The sequence below is a fragment of the Schistocerca piceifrons genome, chromosome 4 (assembly GCF_021461385.2).
Source record: "Schistocerca piceifrons isolate TAMUIC-IGC-003096 chromosome 4, iqSchPice1.1, whole genome shotgun sequence".
NCBI classification, from domain to species: domain Eukaryota; kingdom Metazoa; phylum Arthropoda; class Insecta; order Orthoptera; family Acrididae; genus Schistocerca; species Schistocerca piceifrons.
In genome coordinates, this window is record NC_060141.1 from 33,887,771 (window position 1) to 33,909,613 (window position 21,843).

Here is a 21,843-nt window from a genome sequence, read left to right on the forward strand (position 1 = left end):
GTTCTAGACGCTTCAGCCTGGAACCGCGCGACCGCTACAGTCGCAGGTTCGAATCCTGCCTTGGGCACGGATGTGGCCTTAGGCATGAATGTGTGTGATGTCCTTAGGTTAGTTAGGTTTAAGTAGTTCTGACTTCTAGGGGACTGATGACCTCAGATGTTAAGTCATATAGTGCTCAGAGCCTTTTGAACCATTTCTCTGATTTCCCCGTCTTCTGTTAGTGGACACCTTGACTTGTTCCACATCCTTCATGGTTCACCTTCTCGATTTAATTCACAAAACATGATGACTGTATGAATGACTGAATTAATGAACAAGGCTACAGTGCCCACACAATTACATTGAGAGAGTGAAAAGTTTGAATTGAGGAAGGTACTAGGCCAAAGTACTCCATTTCACCAAAATTGTTTCCTGCTGCTTTGGAGGAGTTTTCAAACCACTGAGATGAAGAAGGAATATGCATAAATTAGTTTTTACCAAGCCACCTTTCATTTGGAGAGGACACTTTTTTTCCTTTGCCTCAAATACAGAACAACTTAAATGAAGAGTAGGGTAACTTAGCAAATCAAGTATGAGAGGAGACTTAAAGAGATATTAACAGAAAAATATTGTACAACCATTACAACAATAACAGAATAGTCAAAATTAATTACAACATTGTAAGTTAAGTCTGATTGCATCACAGATAGAAATCAATAATTAGGATATATTACTAGTACTAATTTATGTACATGAAACATGGATGTTAAGAAAACAAACATTCAAAAAATTGAGAAGTACTCAATGTGTAATGGAAAGACGCATGTTGGGCTTAACTGGAAGGGTCAGAAAGACAAACAAATGGATAAGATGAAAGACATAGGTTGAGAATGTGACAGTAACTGTTACAAAAATGAAACAGAGATACACTGGGTATAAGGTGAGATTAAATGAATAGAGATGAACTAAGAAGATTTTGTGTTGGATTCCTTGTGATAAGAAAAGGCCTAGAGAATGACCTAGTGTTAAGATGAGTTGATGACATAAACAAACAAACAGGACAAACTTGGATGCTTCAATATGAAGACTGTAATGTATGGAGGAATCTGGAAGAGTCTGTATCCAATACTGGATGATAAATTGGTGACAGAGGATTAAGGTCCAAAGAATCGAAACAAGAGTTAGAAGGATGACAAGTAATAGTATTCAAACAATGGAAAATCCAGGATGTAATGTAATAATATTTCCTGGAACCCATAACACACATCGAAACTCTTGCCCTGCAGGAACTTTAGCAACATGCACAATGCCACCTCAAAAAACTGTCCATCCTGCTCACTTCCTACTCCCACCTTGGAAACCACTGTCCACCACCTCTAGAACAACCTCCAAACCTCCCCCACGTCCCCTCATAGCTGACAAAACCTGTCTCGCAGACCCACTACACCTACTCCACCCTCCAAAACTCCCTCCCACCACCACACAGAATCCACGACCTAAACAGACCCGCAACACAGTCATGAACCTTTCCTCTAGAAGCCTTAGTCCCACAGAAATATCAGTCCTTTCCAAAGGCCTTACCTTTTGCCCCACCCAAAAATTCAATCATGCAGGACTTGTTAAAGACCTTCTCTCCTTCTCCCAGTCCCTACAGTGGAAACACTTTTTCGCCACCAACCCTACCAATCAGACTCAACCAAAGACCAATATAAAACCTTGCCTAACTCAGTTCACTCCTTCATCCAACCGTGATCCACCCCCCTGCCCCCAAACCACTCCGTTAACTTTCCAGAATTTCTTAACCTCAAACCTTGCCTCACCATCATTACCGAAATCCCTCAACATGCAAACTAACCTTACATCCGCACACAGAACTGCAGTCCACCATCTAAAAACTAATCCCAACCTTATAATCCTACGTACAGACAAAGGCTCCATCACTGTTGTCCGCCAGCTATCGGATACTTCCACCAACAAACCTTGTCATAGTGACCCCATTCTAGTAATCTAGCATGATCTCCAGTCACTACTCAAATCCTTAGGCCTATCCCAGAACCTCTCACCAGAGTCCATCTCTCTACTCACCCCTACCACTCCCTGCACTCCTACCTTCTACATGCTTCCTAAAGTCCATAAAGCTAATCACCCAGGACACCCCATTGTGGCCAGTTACAGTGCCCTCACTGAGAGAATCTCTGTTCTCATAGACCAATACCTTCAACCAATTACCCAGAACCTACCCTCCTAAATAAAAGAGACAAACCATTTCCTCAACCGACTCTCCACAGTTTCTGTTCCTTTGCCACACAGGCACCTGCTCGTCACTACTGATGCCACCTCCCTGTACATTAACATTCCTAATGCCCATGGCCTTACTGCTATTGAACAATACCTTTCCCAACTCCCTGTGGACTCCAAACCGATAACCTCCTTCCTAGTCGCCATGACAAACTACATCCTCAACCACAATTACTTCTCCTTTGAAGGCATTACCTACAAACAAATCCACAGTACGGCTATGGGCACCTGCATGGCACCATCCTATACCTACCTATTCATGGGCCATCTAGAGGAATCCTTCATAAAAACCCAGAATCCTAAACCCCTCACCTAGTTCAGATTCACTGATGACATCTTTGCTATCTGGATCGAAGGCGAGGACATCCTATCTACATTCCTTCAGAACCTCAACAACTTCTCCTCCATTTGCTTCACTCAGTCCTACTCAATCCAACAAGCCACCATCCTAGATGTTGACCTCCACCTCAAAGATCGCTACATCAGTACCTCCATCCATATCAAACCTACTAACCAATGGCAATACCTCCACTTCAACAGCTGCCTCCTATTCCATACCAAGAAGTCCCTTCTGTACAGCCTAGCCACCCGTGGTCGTCACATCTGCAGTGACGAGCAGTCCCTCTCGAAATATACCGAGAGTCTCACTGAAACCTTCAATGACCGCAGTTATCCTCCCAACCTTGTACAGAAACAAATCTCCTATGCCTTATCTTTTGAGTCTCCCACCTCCTCACAAAGTCCCACCATCCAGCTACAGAGCATTCCCCTCATAACTCAGTACCACCCAGGGCTGGAGCAACTGAATTACATTCTCCACAAGGGTTTCGATTACCTCTCATCATGCTATGAAATGAGAAATGTCCTGCCCACTATCCTTCCCACCCCTCCCACAGTGGTATTCCGCTGTCCACTGAACCTACACAATATACTTGTCCATTCTTACACAACCCCTGCTCCGAATCCCTTACCTCATGGTTCATACCCCTGTAATAAACCTAGATGCAAGACCTGTCCCATACATCCTCCCACCACCACCTACTCAAGTCCGGTCACTAACATCACCTACCCCATCAAAGGCAGGGCTACCTGTGAAACCAGTCATGGGATTTACAAGCTAAGCTGCAACCACTGTGCTGCATTCTGTGTAAGCACGACAACCAACAAGCTGTCTGTCCGCATGAATGGCCACAGACAAACTGTGGCCAAGAAACAAGTGGACCACCCTGTTGCTGAACACACTGCTAAACATGATATCCTTCATTTCAATGACTACTTCACAGTCTGTGCCATATGGATCCTTCCCACCAACACCAGCTTTTCTGAATTGCACAAGTGGGAATTTTCCCTGCAATACATCCTACGATCCTGTAACTCTCCTCGCCCAACATTCGTTAGTCACTGTCCTCACCCATTCCAGCACTACACAGCCATGACTCCATCACCACACCAAGTCTTTTTATTTCTCTCCTTTTCCACTACTCCCTCCCTCCCCACCTCTCCCCTCCCTCTATCTGTGTGTGTGAGTGTATTGTTGATGAAGGTCTTAATGGCCAAAAACTATAATTATGTGAGTATTTTTATTGTGCCTATCTGCGACTCAGTATCTCCACAATAAAGTAATAGTATTCTCTGTATAAAAACCTCCAATTTTGCAGCAGGTATATACTTTGAAAATCATTATAAGTAACTATTAAACCTTGATCAATCAGTAGCAGAAAAACTGGAGTTGAACAGTAAGGTATAAAAAGAGGGTATTTGCAGTTTCTCTACTAATTGTATAAAATGTTAATTTAAGCACAAATGAAATATAAGATGTTATGATTAATGACAGTTTTTGTGTTTATGTCAATCAGAAGTCATTTGTGACAGCTACTTCTTGCTGTTATGTACTTCTTGCCTTATTCAACATTTCCACAGAATGGTATCTTCACAGGTAAGATACAAACAACACAATATATGTATAACCACCACCCAAATGACATGCAGTGCTGGATATAGGGCTGCTTCACAATTTTTGTGCATTGTGGTCTTCAGTGATCCACAACACCGCTGCCCCTGTGTGTTTCCCAAAGTCATCTATTGACCTCTCATTAGGCTGCTCTCTCAGTTATATTGGAATCCAGTGGAGAATGTCCTTGGTCAGTTTACTAACATCCACTCTTCTGGCAACATGCAATTGCGCCCGATGTAAGAATCCCAGCAAAGTTTTGAATAGTGGCATTGGGTGATCTTTTCCTTGTAAGACTGATTATTATGAGGACACATATGACAAATTTTTAAACAAGCAACAGTTACATGAATCTGAGTTTGAAGAAGTCATCCAGTTTACTAACAGTGACTTGATAGGATAGGGTGTGGACTCTAACACAGTGGAACACTTCCTACACAACCTAAAGTGTAATTTACAGAAACATTCATTTTTAAATATTTAAACTGACTATTTGGGACATGTCATACATACCGCAGGCACTCATTCCTCGGCTAAGCATTTCGAGATCATACAGATTTCCTTCTCCTACAAAGGTGTGAGAACTTCAAGCTATTCTTGGCAAACTAACATACTACATCAGATGATTCTCAACACAATGCAAATAGCTGCTCTTTTGCATAGTCTCTGGCATAAAAATGGTCCTATTAAACATACTGGAAAATGTGAAAAATCTTTCCAGAAATTTAGCCCACATCTCACGCACTTCGATCTGCAAAAACCATTAGTACTTGCAGTACACACATCACATAGAACAGTGGTAGTCTTATCTCACAAGGATGGCAACACAGACTGTCCTACAGCATTCACACCTAAGACATTGAACAAGGTACACATCAACTACAATCAGATGAAAAAGGAAGCTTTGGCCATCATTTATGATGTCACAAAATTTAGTCGATATCTGTGTGGCAGAAAATTTTACCCTGTGGATGACTGTCATCAACATGAGATTGTTTATCATCCTATGGCATAGCTTGCAAATGCAGACACTCTGTCTCGCTTACCTATGGGAAAGGATCCACATTTTAACACATTAGACATTTCCTGTCTTCAAATTGGTCATTCTGGTTCACAAGCACTGCAACCTTTCTCCACTGATTCTCAGCGGATTGCACAGGTTACTGGACACAATCAGCCACTACAATTGCTCTGGTACTGTATTCAGATGAGTTGGCCTCATAATCCAAAACTAATTTCAGATCCAGTAGTTGACAAATACCATACACAATGCAACAGCCCTTCACTTCAAAATGTTGTAATTTAATTGCAATATCCAATGAACAAATGTGAGTGCTGATTCCCACATCTTTGCAATGACATGTGCTCAAACTATTACAGAGAGGACACTGGGGAATCATTATTCCCAAGCAGCCACAGCAACAGCATTGGGACCAAACAGTGAGGTCATCGGTCGCATCGGATCAGGAAAGATGGGGAAGGAAGTCAGTCATGCCTTTTAATGGAACCATCCTGGCACTTGCCTGAAGCGATTTAGGGAAATCCTAAAAACCGAAATCAGGATGTCAGTTAGCGAGTTTGAACCGTTATCCTCCTGAATGCAAGTTCAGTGTGCTGCACTGCCTCACACTGTTAATGGCTCGGGCTTGATAAACAGGTAGAAATATGACAACCTGATACCGTACATGTGTGTATAAATAGGCAGTGCCACGCCAAGAACTTTTCAGTTGCCTTGACTTGATAGCCCTGGACAATGTATTCATACTGATTTTGTTGGTCCTTCTGGAAAACAAGATGGCTCACTACTGTCAATGCATACAGCAAATATCATTTTGTCATTACAGTGCATTTGACTACTAGAGTTAGCACTATCAAAGCACTGACTTCTCTCTTTCGCTTAGAGGGTTTGCTCCAAACAAATGTTTCAGTCAATGGTCCACAATTTTCTTCATTATAATTTCAACAGTTCCAGCAACAAAATTGAATTTAACATAACTGAATGGCATCATTCCCTCCTTGACTGAATGGTGAAGCTGAACATTTGGTTCAAAAATGTTCTGTTGTGTTTCTGTGCATCTATCGCACTACGACTACTCACAACTAGCCCCCCCCCCCCCCCTCTAGCAGAACTCTTACATGGTCTTCAACACCACACTCTGTTGCATCTTTTTCACCCTAGGTACTCTGTTTCTGATACTAACTTCACAATGAAGTTCCACAAAAATGGCAAAGTTTTCTGTCGTATCTATAACAAGCCTCACAACTGGGAATCTAGCACCGTCTTTCAGACATCTGGCCATGCTCATAATACCATCCACAGCACATATATCACGCACTGATGTCAGAAAAACCAATTTCATTTCCATGATTACAATGATCCTGCCATAGATTTTTATTTTTCAGACATGCTGGCTGCAACCCAGCTCCTGCCCCCGAACAGCTCTTGCTGGTGCTTGACATCCCAGAGCACAGGTCTCACCATCGCCAGTGCCACAGCTGAGACTTCCCCCTCATCATTGCCCACACCCGAATTGTGCTACAGTGCATAATTTTATAATTTTGAGGGGGGGGATGCAGCACTGATGGCGCACCTCCGTCAACTGTAACCGGCACACTGCTCAGAGCTATGCAGGAGGTGTCACATCTAAAGTTACTGCCAATGCACCATTGGGCGAGCTCACTCTTCCGTCACTCACTGTCTCTCATGGGGGGCGCCGTGCATACACATCATGCTAAACACACATGACCTCACTGCATGCAACTCCCAATTGGCCAGCACATCTTGTGAAGCAACTGCATTCAGAGCGTTGCACGAGATTGTATGTAACTCAGCACTACAGAAGAATCTACAGCAATATAAAGTTATGATATCTGAATTATTAAATGTACATATCATAAATAAACTTACTAATGTGACTGTCTTTATTGGCCACCTGCATTACTGACACATCAGATTGATTAACGGTGTACTTCCGACTGTTCATCCGAATTGTTGTTTTCCTTTTATGCACGATATTTTTTCAGGTGCTGTGAGTTGTGCTGCTGCCAGTTGGAATCCCTGCAGTGAGTACTCATTAGAGCATGACTCACAGCATCTGAAGATGATGAATGGAATGGCCTTTGAAATACTGCACATAAAATGGATATAACTACTCAGCTGAACATCCAGAATTACATCATTAATATGAATACCACCTAGACCACAGTTACATAGTGCAATATCATGTTATTCAAGCGAATTGTGAGCAGGAAATAGTAGTATGATTTGATGAGATATCTACAGTGTGATGGTGCAGCACATACAGCACTAGTCTCTGGTCCTGGAGGTCTAGGGATCAATCCCAGATAGGAGCGTATATTTTTTCTCATTCCATACCCTATAGAAGTCCCCAGGTCCACTCAGTCTGCCATCAAATGAGTACCAGGAATTCGAACAGCCCGGTCACAGACTGTACCCCACACTAACAATTTTACAGCTCTGAGCAACAATTCTGTCTTATATACAACTGATGCCCCAGAGGCCTATGCATTGGTCTGCTTATATCATTAAATATGACTGTGCTTCTGAGGGATTATATGCTATTTATTTATGGCATTCAGTTGCTGTTACTTTCCAATGATGAGTTATGGGACAGGATTATATTGTCACTTTAGGTGGCACTGGCTTGCAAGTGAAATGACGTGTCCTGAACAGACCAACAATTGACAGATAAACAAACAGTTGTTAAATGGATATTTTCAAGACAATGAGATGAATTTATAAAAAGGATACATTGCTACTAACCATAAAGATGACATGTCAGTTGCACACAGACACAACAAAAAGACTAGTACACACTAAGCTTTCAGCCAAGCCTTCTACAGAAAAGAAAGGAAAACACACACACATTAACACAAGCAAGCACACATCACGCACACATGAGTGCTATCTCCAGCCACTGTAGCTGAACTGCAACTGTTGCACTGGATGAAAGCAGCAATCTGGAGTGCTGTAGGGGAGGAGGGATAGCGGAATACAGGTGAGGAGAGGGAAGAGCGCTGTCTGGCGGAGTGTGTACGGTCTAGAAAGCTTCAGAACAAGCTTCCAGAGGCACTGTCTGGAGTGTGTGTGGGAGGGATGGTGGTGGAATGGGAAATGGAAAAAGAGAGGAGCAGAGAGGGGAAAAGCCTGGTGGGGGCATTGGCAGAGCAGCGCATCATGTTGATGAGGGGATGTCAATAGGGAGGAGGTGATGGGGCAGATGGGGAGGAAACTGTCGGGGGAGGGCATCGAGACATTATGTTATCATAGGCTGAGGCTAGGATAATTTTCGCAGTGGAGGATGTGTTGTAAGGATAGCTCCCATCTCCACATTTCAGAAAAGCTAGTGGTGGAGCGAAGGATCCAGATGGCATCGTTTGTAAAGCAGCCATTGAAATCAAGCATGTTATGTTCAGCTGCATGTTGTGCCACAGAGTGGTCCACTTTGTCCATTTTGCTCTTGGTCACAATTTAGCAGTGGCCTTTCATCCTGGGGAAAACTAGTCGGTAGTCATACCAACCTAAAAGGCAGTGCAATTATTGCAGCAGAGCTGGAATACAACACGGCTGCTTCACAGGTGGCCTTGTCTCTGATGGGGTAAGATAACCCTATGACAGGAATGGAATATGAAGTAGTAGTGATGGTGGGAGGAGGGGGAGGGGCAGAGGTGAATTGGGAAGGTATTACACCTGGGTCTTCCACTGGGATTGGCATATGGATATCTGGATATCCCTGTGGAAGACTCTGGTGCAATACCTGCCCAATCCACCCACCCAGCACTTCCTAACCCAGTCCTGCCTCAGGCTTATCCTTCCCCATCAGAGGCCAGGCCTGAAGGCAACCATGCCATATGCCAACTCTGCTGCAATGATTGCTTAGCTTTTTATATTGGTATGAATACCAACCAGTTGTTCACCACAGCCAAACTGTGGCCAAGAGCAAAGTTGACCACCCAACAGCACAACACACAGCTGAATGTAATGAGCTTGATTTTCATGGCTGCTTCACAACATGAGCCATCTGGATCCTCCCACCCATCACTAGCTTTTCTGAACTGCACAAGATGGGAATCATCCTTTTAACACATTCTTAAAAAATTAATCTGGCCTCAGTGTATGATAACATGTTGTCCCCACACCCTCCTCCCAATTCATGTCCTCTCACCCTCAATATTCACCACTCTCAGCCAATGCCAATGTACCCACCACTCTTTTCCCCTTCTCTGCATCCCTCCTTTTCTGTTCCCCATAGCCACCTTCCCCTGCCCATCCACAGCCTCCCAACGCTGCCCCTGAGAGCCTTGTCCTGCCACCTTCTAGCCCCTGCATGTTGCGCCAGACAACATTCTTCTCTCTCTCTCCACTAGTACTCTGCTAACCCTCCCCTTTACCTACCCCACTCCAAATTGCCACTTTTGTTCAACACAACAATTGCAGTCTGGTTAGAGTGGCCACAGATAGTGCATGTGTGTGCATGGGTAGTGTTTGCTTTTGTGAATGTATGTGTGTTTTCCTTCCTTTCCTGAAGCAAGCTTTGGCTGAAAACTTAGTTTGTAACAGCCTATTTTTTATGCCTATCTGCAACTCAGCATGTTGTCTTTGCGGTGAGTAGCAAGAGATCCTTTTCATAATCATTGATATTCCAACCTGGACTTTTCATTCCAGAATGAGATTTTCATTCTGCAGCGGAGTGTGCGCTGATATGAAACTTCCTGGCAGATCAAAACTGTGTGCCGGACCGGAAGGTAGGAGACGAGGTACTGGCAGAAGTAAAGCTGTGAGGACAGGGCGTGAGTCGTGCTTGGGTAGCTCGGTTGGTAGAGCACTTGCCCGCGAAAGGCGAAGGTCCCGAGTTCGAGTCTCGGTCTGGCACACAGTTTTAATCTGCCAGGATGTTTCATGGACTTTTCATTGTCTGAAATGTGGTACGTCATAATATGAGGGAAGATAAAAAACGATGAAAGATTATGTTTTACCACTGCATTATTCTGGTTAGAAAGTCAAGACCTGAAAGAATAGTAGTACAAATATCTTGTGTCACATGTCATGAGCTATACCAGCCCTCTCAATGATGACATCAGTGTGACATGATACAAAAAAATGGTGCATGTGATGTGTTGGCTATGTGTTAAGAACAAAAGCCTGAGTTTGTTTCTAATGGGAAAAATGATTCAACCCAGATGGAATTCTCAGAGAAATGTCCAAGGTGTACGGAGGAGACTACAAGGCCCACAGCAACGGGTCCTGGCAGTGTATTTTCTTCAGTGCAGACACTGTCAGTCTTGCTGATGAGTCATGTTATGGACAACTGGGCAGTCCAATAATGCTGCCACATATCTGAAGCATTGTGGATGAGAACTCAAAGAAGCATAGGATTCATTTGTAAAAATTGGCAAACACATATCAAATCTGGATGGTACAGAACATATTACTGAGCACAGGCACCAGCAGATTGGAAATCAATGCTTACTCGTGCCAAAAAACATGACACACATCTCGATGTCTCAGTGACTTCAAGAGTGTTCCACTGCAGCTGCCTGTGACTCTCTGAAAGTATAGTTACAGGTGATAAATTCTGTGCATTCCACAAGACATACAAACCAAAGGAAATATCCATGCTGTGGAAAGATTCTCTTCTCCATTAGATACAAAGTTCATTCTTTCACAACCCAACACACAAATCAAAAAGAAGTCTCCATGTTGTGGAAATATTCTCTCCTCCATTAGAGACAAAGTTCATTGTTTTACAGTCCACAAAGAAAATACACAAGATTTATTTGAGACATGCAAGTTTCAGTCAAGAACAATTATCAATTCTTCAATTTTGAAGGATGCACTGACACTGTCATCAAACAATGATGCCTTGTTCATGACAAGCCCTCAAACGAGAATGTTCAAGTGCTCTTAAATTAAAGCATGGCTCCATCATGTTTTTACTAATTATGCCAATATTGCACTAGTCAGGTGGATGTTGCTTTCCACTATTGTATTTCCAGCAGTTTGAGCCAGTGGAGAAAGTCTTGGATGGATAGTAGTTTTCACTTAACAGTGAGGTACGATTGGTTGTACACAAATGATCATATGGTAGTTGACAGACTTATGAACAGGGCATTTAGTAAACTCTTGTCCGACTAGGAGAAATATGTCAAAAGAATTTGTGCACATGTTGAAATATATCTAGGAATACATAGCATTAATATACTTAATTTATGTAACTTTGTTGTGTCCAAGATAATAAAAATATATAATAATAATTTCTGTACATTTCTCAAGGAAGAAATGGAAGCTGTGATGAAGAATGATGAAACGTTTTCATATTGGATACAACAGACACATTAGCTACATTTATGAAATTCACATGCACTTTTTTTTTTTTTATTTATAACATAATTGTGAAGACGTTTGCAAAACACGATAACACATGAACTATGCATGTTTAGTATCTGCTATGACCAACATAATGCAACCTTTCTCCTGGTTGAAACATCCAGATCTACTACCAAATAAGAAAGTAAAACTGTTCTCAAACTGAGGGTTGCTTTGAATATCACACTGTTTTATTAGACATGGTCTTATTCTGACCCCTGAACTGATTTATCCAGTAAGTTATGGGAGGACCTACAGAGTAATGTAGACTCCCAGCCATGGTGCAACTTAGTATTTTTCCTGTTAACAAATCACTAACAGTACTGGAAGAAGTGATATGTAACAGAAACAAAATCCTAGGACTGACTGAGGACTGAACCCTGGACCTTCAGACTTTTAGGCTGATACTTCTCCACCAAGCCACTACTTTTACATACCCTATGCGATCGAAAGTATCCGGACACCTGGCTGAAAATGACTTACAAGCTCGTGGGGCCCTCCATTGGTAATGCTGGAATTCAGTATGGTGTTGGCCCACCGTTAGCCTTGATGACAGCTTCCACTCTCGCAGGCATACGTTCAATCAGGTGCTGGAAGGTTTCTAGGGGAATGGCTTCCCATTCTTCACGAAGTTCTGCATTGAAGAGAGATAGCGATGTCGGTTGGCGAGGCCTGGCACGAAGCTGACATTCCAAAACATCCCAAAGGTGTTCTATAGGATTCAGGTCAGGACTCTGTGCATGCCAGTCCACTACAGGGCACTCCACCCAACATTTTTCCACTGTTCAATTGTCCAATGTTTATGCTCCTTACACCAAGCGAGGTGTCATCTGGCATTTGCCGGCATGATGTGTGGTTTATGAGCAGCCACTCGACCATTAAATCCAAGTTTTCTCACCTCCCGCCTAACTGTCATAGTACTTGCAGTGGATATTGATGCAGTTTGGAACTGCTGTGTGATGGTCTGGATAGATGTCTGCCTATCACACATTACGACCCTCTTCAACTGTCAGCGGTCTCTGTCAGTCAACAGACGAGGTCAGCCTGTACACTTTTGTGTTGTACGTGTCCCTTCATGTTTCCACTTCACTATCACATTGGAAACAGTGGACGTAGCAAAGTTTCGGAGAGTAGAAATCTCGCGTACAGGCGTATGACGCAAGTGCCACCCAATCACCTGATCACATTCGAAGTCTGTGAGTTCCCCAGAGCGCCCCATTCTGATCTCTCATGATGTCTAATGACTACTGAGGTCGCTGGTATGGAGTACTTGGCAGTAGGTGCAGCACAATGCACCTAATATGAAAAATGTATGTATTTGGGGGTGTCCGGATTCCTTTGAGCACATGGTGTAACAATTTATAATTATTTACCAACCAAGCACCACTATAAAAATGCTTGGATTGCAACTTACTTGTATAAAAATAGTGAAAAAATCCAAGTGAAAGTTAAAATATTACCCTTATGTGATTTCTTCTTAGGTCGTGATGACACATTCTGCTGAAAAGAGGGACTCTGTGTTCCATGTGATCCACCAAATCCAGCCAGCCTGTTAAACATGAGATGTCAGACAGTACTGGAACATCCTGGATTAAATACAACCAGTTTAACAAGTTGAGTAAAGACAACCACATATGACATATTGAACAAGAAAAGTGAAGGGTAGGCACATAAAAAAGTAGTTGAACATACTGGCTCAGCTTACAAAGTTGTGCTTTTCATCAAAGCACACAGAAAAATAGACACTTTTACCCAGTAATGCAGCCTTACTACAAAATTGTAGCTGAGTGTTTGTTTGTTTGTTTGTGTGTGTGTGTGTGTGTGTGTGTGTGTGTGTGTGTGTGTTCCAAAGTTTATTACAACATTAATACACGAAATGTAGGAAATCATTAGTTGCCATTTACTTTATGAAAGTGACAGTAGAATGGAAACACTTGTCATTTTTCCAATCCTACTGTCACCAAATCCTGTTTCCCTCTGGCAAGGGAGGGAGTATCATCTGTATAGGCAGCACAATTATCAAACTTGAAGACTTTTTATAAAATCAGAAATAGCAAGAAAATAACTCTTAGATTACCCTATTGCATATCCAAATGTTCCATATGAATAGCTGCAAAATCTTCATTTCCAGATGATGTGATGGACAAGAATAAGGTACATGTCTAGGCTGTGGATGAACTCGAGCACCATTGACTCGATATGTGGCCAAAACCATTAAGCGATGGAGAAAATAATTTGACTTGAAGAGTCTTCTTGCACTTAATTCAGTTGTCAACAATGATCTCCACTTTTGTGCATTCAGTACGAGACCAACACGAGCAAACAGTAGAACCACTACTAGAGGGCACACAAAGTCACTTGACCTGTAACTGCGCAGGTGGTGCAGCACACGAGGGGACAATGGCAGTGACAGAAACCCTGTAGTGAATGACTGCCATGTGGTAGGGAAGATGCAGTTCAATAAATGAGTCCTGTGACATGGAAATTATGCTTCAGTCCCCCTATAATCTGTCTGGCAATAATTCCTAAATATAGCTAAACAGGTTATCTGGGAACTGACACATAATTTCCGCATATTACCTAAATTTTGTCCACCTCTGTAGCTGAGTGATCAATATGGTTTACTGCTATGGAGGGGGTCCAGGTTCAATTCCTGGCCAGGTAGGAGATTTTATCTGTTCAGTGACTGGGTGTTATGTTGATCTCATCAACATTTCCTCTTTGTTGATGTGCAAGTCACCAAAGTGACATCAAATAAAAAGACTTGTACTAGTCAGACAAATGTGGCAACTCCTCCTTTCTCCAAATTTTCTCTACAGAAGTAAGAAGCTAACTTGAATCCTGTAACATTTAACATATCTATACCAGTGGTCACATTATGTTCAGAGTGGCAGGTTATATCAACCAGTTTGCTCAAGTCTAATTCTTCAACACAAATAAGTATCTCATTAAGCTTACTCGTTAGTCCTCAAATATTCTGATGCAATAAGGATAACTGATTATTTGTACTGGCTGAATTACAACTAGATGAACCTAATTTTCCAGTTTTTGAGTATCTCTAGTTTCAATCAGAGGTTGTCTGCATGAATTGTGTACATTAAAATTTGCTTTCTGGCTGCCTGTTTTATTCATGTGAATGTCATTTTCATCCTGTCTCTGAATATCTATTGTTTCTGCCCTCCCTACCCTAAAAATCTGCTCCTCTGTCACTTGTAACCAGTGGTACTTTACCACTTGTGAAAGTGCTCCCCCCTCCCTTAAGTTATTTGCTATTAGTCCAGACAGTTTTCCCTCCCCTTCCCTGTTGAGGTGAAGGCCATGCCTAGCATACCGTATTTACTCGAATCTAAGCCGCACTCAAATTTAAGCCACACCTGAAAAATGAGACTCGGAATCAAGGAAAAAAAATTTTTCCTGAATCTAAGCCGCACCTGAAATTTGAAATTCGAAATTCAAGGGAGAGAATCGATTGCTTATTTTTCTTTGATCTGATAAGTGCTGTTCTCTTTGTTATAGGTGTTTACGTCACTCTAAGCTGAAAATGCATTATTGTACTGTGTCATGCATTGTTTGTCGCATTCTGATAGTGCGTGTTTACGGCCTGTCGCCGCTCGCGGCATGGCTTGCTTTTGTGCGCACTACCGCCGGCACTTACGATAAAAAACAGAGAGGAATTGTCTCATTAGTGAAACAATGGCAAGAGACTGCTATTTGTTACTACTTACATTGCTGCTTTCTTTGATAATGATCAACAAGAACCAAATAATAGTCTGCATATGATAGAAGATGTTCTGAACGCGAGTGTAGCTAAAATTTTTCGCCATTTGAAAATCTTTGCAGACGCCTCTTATGTAGACTACATTCTGCACAGAAATTAGAGTCATCTTAGATTTAAAAATCTAGTTGATTGCCGTGCTTCATTTCTGAGTGTATCACTATTAGGCATAAGAATAATAACGAATATAAACATGACATGATATGTATATTCTTCTGCGTTTGTTGTTGTCTCACACTAGTTTCATAGTTTATTAGGCAAACAGGATTTAAATGAGATAGCAGCAAACACAAAAGAATACATGGCAAAATGTTTATGTCCGTATTATTCTTATGGTGAAGAGAATACTGCATGTGATTCACTAGAGTTGGTCATATTGACAAACATCCCAAACAATATTGCCAGTCGGATTTCGTAGTACATTGAAATGCTGCTACATTCGAAGATGAACAATATGGAATTTGTATTTACTTCGTTGGATAATGCATGAAAATGCAGTGGTCGAAACTCGGGGCGGAGAAAAAAGCTCATCTTCAACCTTTTTTTTAAAAATTTATTTACTGAGTCAGAGGTTTTGGCACCAGTATTTATCTTTGTGCCTGCAAACCATGCCTGTGTAGCGCTACATATATTCGACGGCAGAAGTTAGTTGTGGCGGCACCTACCAACATTTTTCAGAACTTCCGCTTACTATACACTCGATTCTAAGCCGGAGGCGGTTTTTTTGGATTACAAAAACCGGAAAAAAAGTGCGGCTTAGATTCGAGTAAATACGGTAGTCCCACCTGCTGAAAGAGTCAACAGGAACCACACTGATGTGAGGTCACTCTGAGGTCACTCTCAGTTGAATAATCAGGGTTCCTGTTTATGATGTTGACGCCCCACCCACTATTACCATGGTGTCTTACTTTGTGAAGTCTTTGCGAAGTGAACCTACATCCTCTACCACCTGACCCAGACTTGCACTAGGTTTAAAAAAACTTGTGACCTGGTAATCTGACCCTCGTTCATCCTGCAACAGCTACAAACAGCTGTTCATCATATTTCTGTGAAACACATCTCTTCTACTAGACAAGTGCTCACAGCTCTTAAGGTATGTATTTTAGAGCGCATGTTCACTAAACTTTTTTGCTTCAGATGATCATGACTGTCATATCCCTGAATATTGGCCACTCCTCCTGAGACCCCATGTTTACTGATATCTCATATTACAGCTGCAGGAAGTGAATGTGCTAAGATATGTATGTACATCGTTTCCGAGATGGTTGCAGGAGTTGGCTGCTTGATACAGGATGTCAAATCAAACACCTTTCAGACGTCTAGTTTCCAAACTTATTTTATTTGGCTACCAGTTTTGGCGATTTACTATGCTATCTTCAGGCCATTTCTACAGATAACAATGTTAGCAGTATGAAATAGATAACCAAAAAAGGGTGCGTGGTGGAAGTCTTAAATACAGTGGTAATATGTAATCACGTAACAATACCAATCATCACAGGAAGTTACATACAGTTACAGATAAATTAAGAAATAAAATGCGAGAACAGTTGCACACTGTATTAACTTAAACTAGTGAGCGAAGTATGAATGTCATATAACTGTAAAAAAAGAAACTACTAAATGGAGGTCAAAATGGTTCAAATGGCTCTAAGCACTATGGGACTTAACATCTGAGGTCATCAGTCCCCTAGACTTAGAACTACTTAAACCTAACTAACCTAAGGACATCACACACATCCATGCCCAAGGCAGGATTCGAACCTGCAACCGTAGCAGCAGCGCGGTTCCGGACTTAAGTGCTTAGAACTGCTCGGGCACAGCAGCTGGCTAATGGAGGTCAATATTTCCTGTTGTGCATAGATAATAATGGTATACTGCTAATGCAATGCCTGTGAAACAACTGGAGTAAAATAATATAGTCATATACTGCTGAGCACAGACTGAACATAAAACATTTGATTGCATACTGTCATATACTAGTGAAACATATACCACTTACTGGAGGTCAACCCAATAACTATCTGTATCATCATGTTCCATATACTACTCATAAATGATAGAAGGAGAATATAAAAATACATCATTGCAATGTATCGATCGCAAACTCATAAGATGCAACTTATTTAATAAAATGTAGGTTAACATTGCCTCCATCTTCTTACTTACTTACCTTCATTCTTCGGCATGAAATCACGACAGTTACTACACTACATTGGTTGGCATTGTGGTTTAGTGTTGTGAGTTCTTCCCCTCTTTACATTGTTTTCATGTTACACGACGAATGTTAATTTTCAGGTGATTACTAATTTTGTTAGTTGACATGGGTGGTTACTCAGATTGTACACCTGAACCTGTAATGCCTTGATAATCCCCGACTCAGTGTTCTGGTACATTCCTAAAAATCCTCATTCTCCAATAATCATCTAATCACAAAGGTATTAACTGACATATTACACGTTGTATGGTATACCCAGACACGTGTTCTGATGGTTTTTCAGTCATGGGTATCCTATCTTTTCTCTTCCCTTGCTTAAAGGCTACATGACACATAGAGGTTGTTCTGATTGCAATGAGTGTCTTTCTAATATACTTTGTATGTACTGCACTACTTTTCTTTTAGGCTTATTCCATAGATTATGGTTTGGTATGTAACCTAGCCACATGCCTGCTTCCCAGCAGACTTATCACTTTCTTGATAACGTTGGTTTTGCCTTTTCCATATATTTCAATACTTACTGCTTAGTGGGAATTCGTTATGGTATATTACATTAGATTCATAGTTTGGTTCACTAGAGATGTTTTTTTAAATAAGTCGCATCTTATGAGTATGTGATCAATAAATTGCACTGATGCATTTTTATATTCTTCTTTTATTACTTATTGGTAGTATATAGAACATGACGATATAGATAGTTATGTGGTTGACTTCCAGTAAGTGGTATATGTTTCACTAGTACATGACAGCATACAATCAAATGTTTTGTGTTCAGTCTGTACTCGTCAGTATATGACTATATTGTTTTACTCCACTTGTTTCATGGGCATTGCATTAACATTAAACTGTGATTATCTATGCATAACATAAAATATTGACCTCTGTTTAGTAGGTTCCTTTTTTACAATTATATGATGTATATACTTTGCTCACTAGTTTAAGTTAATGCAGGGTGCAACTGTTCTCGTATTTTATTCCTTGATTTATCTGTAACTGTATGTAACTTCCTGTGATGGTTGGTATTGTTATGTGATTACATATTACCATTGTATACAGGGTGTTACAAAAAGGTACGGCCAAACTTTCAGGAAACATTCCTCATACACCAATAAAGTAAAGATGTTATGTGGACATGTGTCCGGAAACACTTAATTTCCATGTTAGAGCTCATTTTAGTTTCGTCAGTATGTACTGTACTTCCTCGATTCACCGCCAGTTTGCCCACCTGAAGGAAGGTAATGTTAACTTCGGTGCTTGTGTTGACATGCGACTCATTGCTCTACAGTACTAGCATCAAGCACAGCAGTACGTAGCATCAACAGGTTAGTGTTCATCACGAACGTGGTTTTGCCATCAGTGCAATGTTTACAAATGCGGAGTTGGCAGATGCCCATTTGATGTATGGATTAGCACAGGGCAATAGCCGTGGTGCGGTACGTTTGTATCGAGACAGATTTCCAGAATGAAGGTGTCCCAAGAGGAAGACGTTTGAAGCAATTGATCGGCATCTTAGGGAGCACGGAACATTCCAGCCTATGACTCGCGACTGGGGAAGACCTAGAACGACGAGGACACCTGCAATGGATGAGGCAATTCTTCGTGCAGTTGACGATAACCCTAATGTCAGCGTCAGAGAAGTTGCTGCTGCACAAGGTAACGTTGACCACGTCACTGTATGGAGAGTGCTACGGGAGAACCAGTTGTTTCCGTACCATGTACAGCGTGTGCAGGCACTATCAGCAGCTGATTGGCCTCCACGGGTACACTTCTGCGAATGGTTCATCCAACAATGTGTCAATCCTCATTTCAGTGCAAATGTTCTCTTTACGGATGAGGCTTCATTCCAAAGTGATCAAATTGTAAATTTTCACAATCAACATGTGTGGGCTGACGAGAATCCACATGCAATTGTGCAATCACATCATCAACACAGATTTTCTGTGAACGAATGGGCAGGCATTGTTGGTGATGTCTTGACCGGACCCCATGTCCTTCCACCTACGCTCAATGGAGCACGTTATCATGATTTCATACAGGATACTCTACCTGTGCTGCTAGAACATGTGCCTTTACAAGTACGACACAACATGTGGTTCATGCACGATGGAGCTCCTGCACATTTCAGTCGAAGTGTTCGTGCGCTTCTCAACAACAGATTCGGTGACCGATGGATTGGTAGAGGCGGACCAATTCCATGGCCTCCATGCTCTCCTGACCTCAACCCTCTTGACTTTCCTTTATGGGGGCATTTGAAAGCTCCTGTCTACACAACCCTGGTACCAGATGTAGAGACTCTTCGTGCTCGTATTGTGGACGGCTGTGATACAATACGCCATTCTCCAGGGCTGCATCAGCGCATCAGCGATTCCATGCAACGGAGGGTGGATGCATGTATCCTCGCTAACGGAGGACATTTTGAACATTTCCTGTAACAAAGTGTTTGAAGTCACGCTGGTACGGTTTGTTGCTGTGTGTTTCCATTCCATGATTAATGTGATTTGAAGAGAAGTAATAAAATGAGCTCTAATATGGAAAGTAAGCGTTTCCGGACACATGTCCACATAACATATTTTCTTTCTTTGTGTGTGAGGAATGTTTCCTGAAAGTTTGGCTGTACCTTTTTGTAACACCCTGTATAATACTTGCACCACACCCCTTTTTTTGGTTATCTATTTCATTCTGGTACCATTGTTGTCTGTACACAGGGCCTGAAGATGGTGTAGTAAATTGCCGAAACTGGTAGCCAAATAATACAAGTTTGGAAACCAGATGGCTGTAAGGTGTTTGATTTGACATCCCCTACTAAGATTTGGGTTGAGTACGCTACACTATGTTTCATTGAGGATTAAGGTAACCAACCTGTTTAGATTAAAATGTCATATCCAGATGTTCACACAGTGCAGCTGTCAGTACCTATAAAGTAAAAGTGTTAATGGCTCACTTCGTGAGGAACAAACATGGATGGGCTGGTCACAAATTCATTCAAACAGCATGGTGGATCAAAATCTGCTTCCTTCTAGTATTACATCAAAAAACGTTTTACATCAGCTCAGTTCCAAGAGTTAGGGAACCTGTACAGGAAATTGGAATAGAGATCAACATAAACATCATTTCCACCCTTTTTATTGGTCATGAAAAACACACTGCATGTTGTACCACCATACAGCAAGACCTTCAGAGGTGGTGGTCCTGATTGCTCTACACACCGTTACCTCTAATACCCAGTAGCATGTCCTCGTGCACTGAGGCATGCCTGTATTTGTCGTGGCATACTATCCACAAGTTCATCAAGGCACTGCTGATCCAGATTGTTCCACTCCTCAACGACGATTCAGCATAGATCCCTCAGAGTGGTTGGTGGGTCACATCGTCCACAAACAGCCCTTTTCAATCCATCCCGGGCATGTTCAATAGGGTTCATGTCTGGAGAACATGTTGGCCACTGTAGTCAAGTGATGTCATTATCCTGTAGGAAGTCATTCACAAGGTGCGAATGATGGTGGCATGAATCATCATCCACGAAGACGAATGCCTCGTCAATATGCTGCCGATATGGTTGCAGTATCGGTCAGAGGATGCCATTCACGTCTCGTATAGCTGTTACGGCGCCTTCCATGACCACCAGCGGCGTACATCGGCCCTACACAATGCCACCCCAAAACAGCAGAGAACCTCCACCTTGCTACATGCACTGAAGTGTGTGTCTAAGGCATTCAGCCTGACTGGGTTGCCTACAAACACGTCTCCAACGATTGTCTGGTTGGAGGCATATTGCAACACTCAGCAGTGAAGAGAACGTGATGCCAATACTTAGCAGTCCATTCGGCATGTTATTGAGCCCATTTGTACCGTGCTGCTTGGTGTCGTGGTTGCAAAGATGGACCTCGCCATAGACATCGGGAGTGAAGTTGGGCGTCATGCAGCCTATTGCGCACAGTTTGAGTCATAGCAAAACATCTTGGGGCTGCACAAAAAGCATTATTCAACATGGTGGCGTTGCTGTCAGGGCTCCTCTGAGCTATAATCCTTAGGTAGTGGTCATCCACTGAACAAGTAGCCCTCGAGCAGCCTGAGCAATGTATGTCATTGACAGTTCCTGTCTCTCTGTATCTTCTCCATGTCCGAACAACATCGCTTTGGTTCACTCCGAGATGCCTGGACACTTCCCTTGTTGAGAGCCCTTCCTGGCACAAAGTAACAATGTGGACATGATCAAACTGCAGTATTGACCGTCAAGG

At 42.1% G+C, this 21,843-nt stretch overlaps 1 protein-coding gene across 1 annotated transcript in view; it reads right to left on the minus strand.

Annotated features, from left to right (window-relative positions):
- Window positions 1-21,843, minus strand: part of LOC124794644 (autophagy-related protein 2 homolog A) — a 496,478-nt gene that overhangs the window by 326,540 nt on the left and 148,095 nt on the right. Inside the window, exon 9 of the mRNA XM_047258162.1 lies at window positions 13,076-13,164. Coding sequence (XP_047114118.1) covers window positions 13,076-13,164 — 89 coding nt within the window. The remainder of the gene's footprint in view (window positions 1-13,075; window positions 13,165-21,843) is intronic.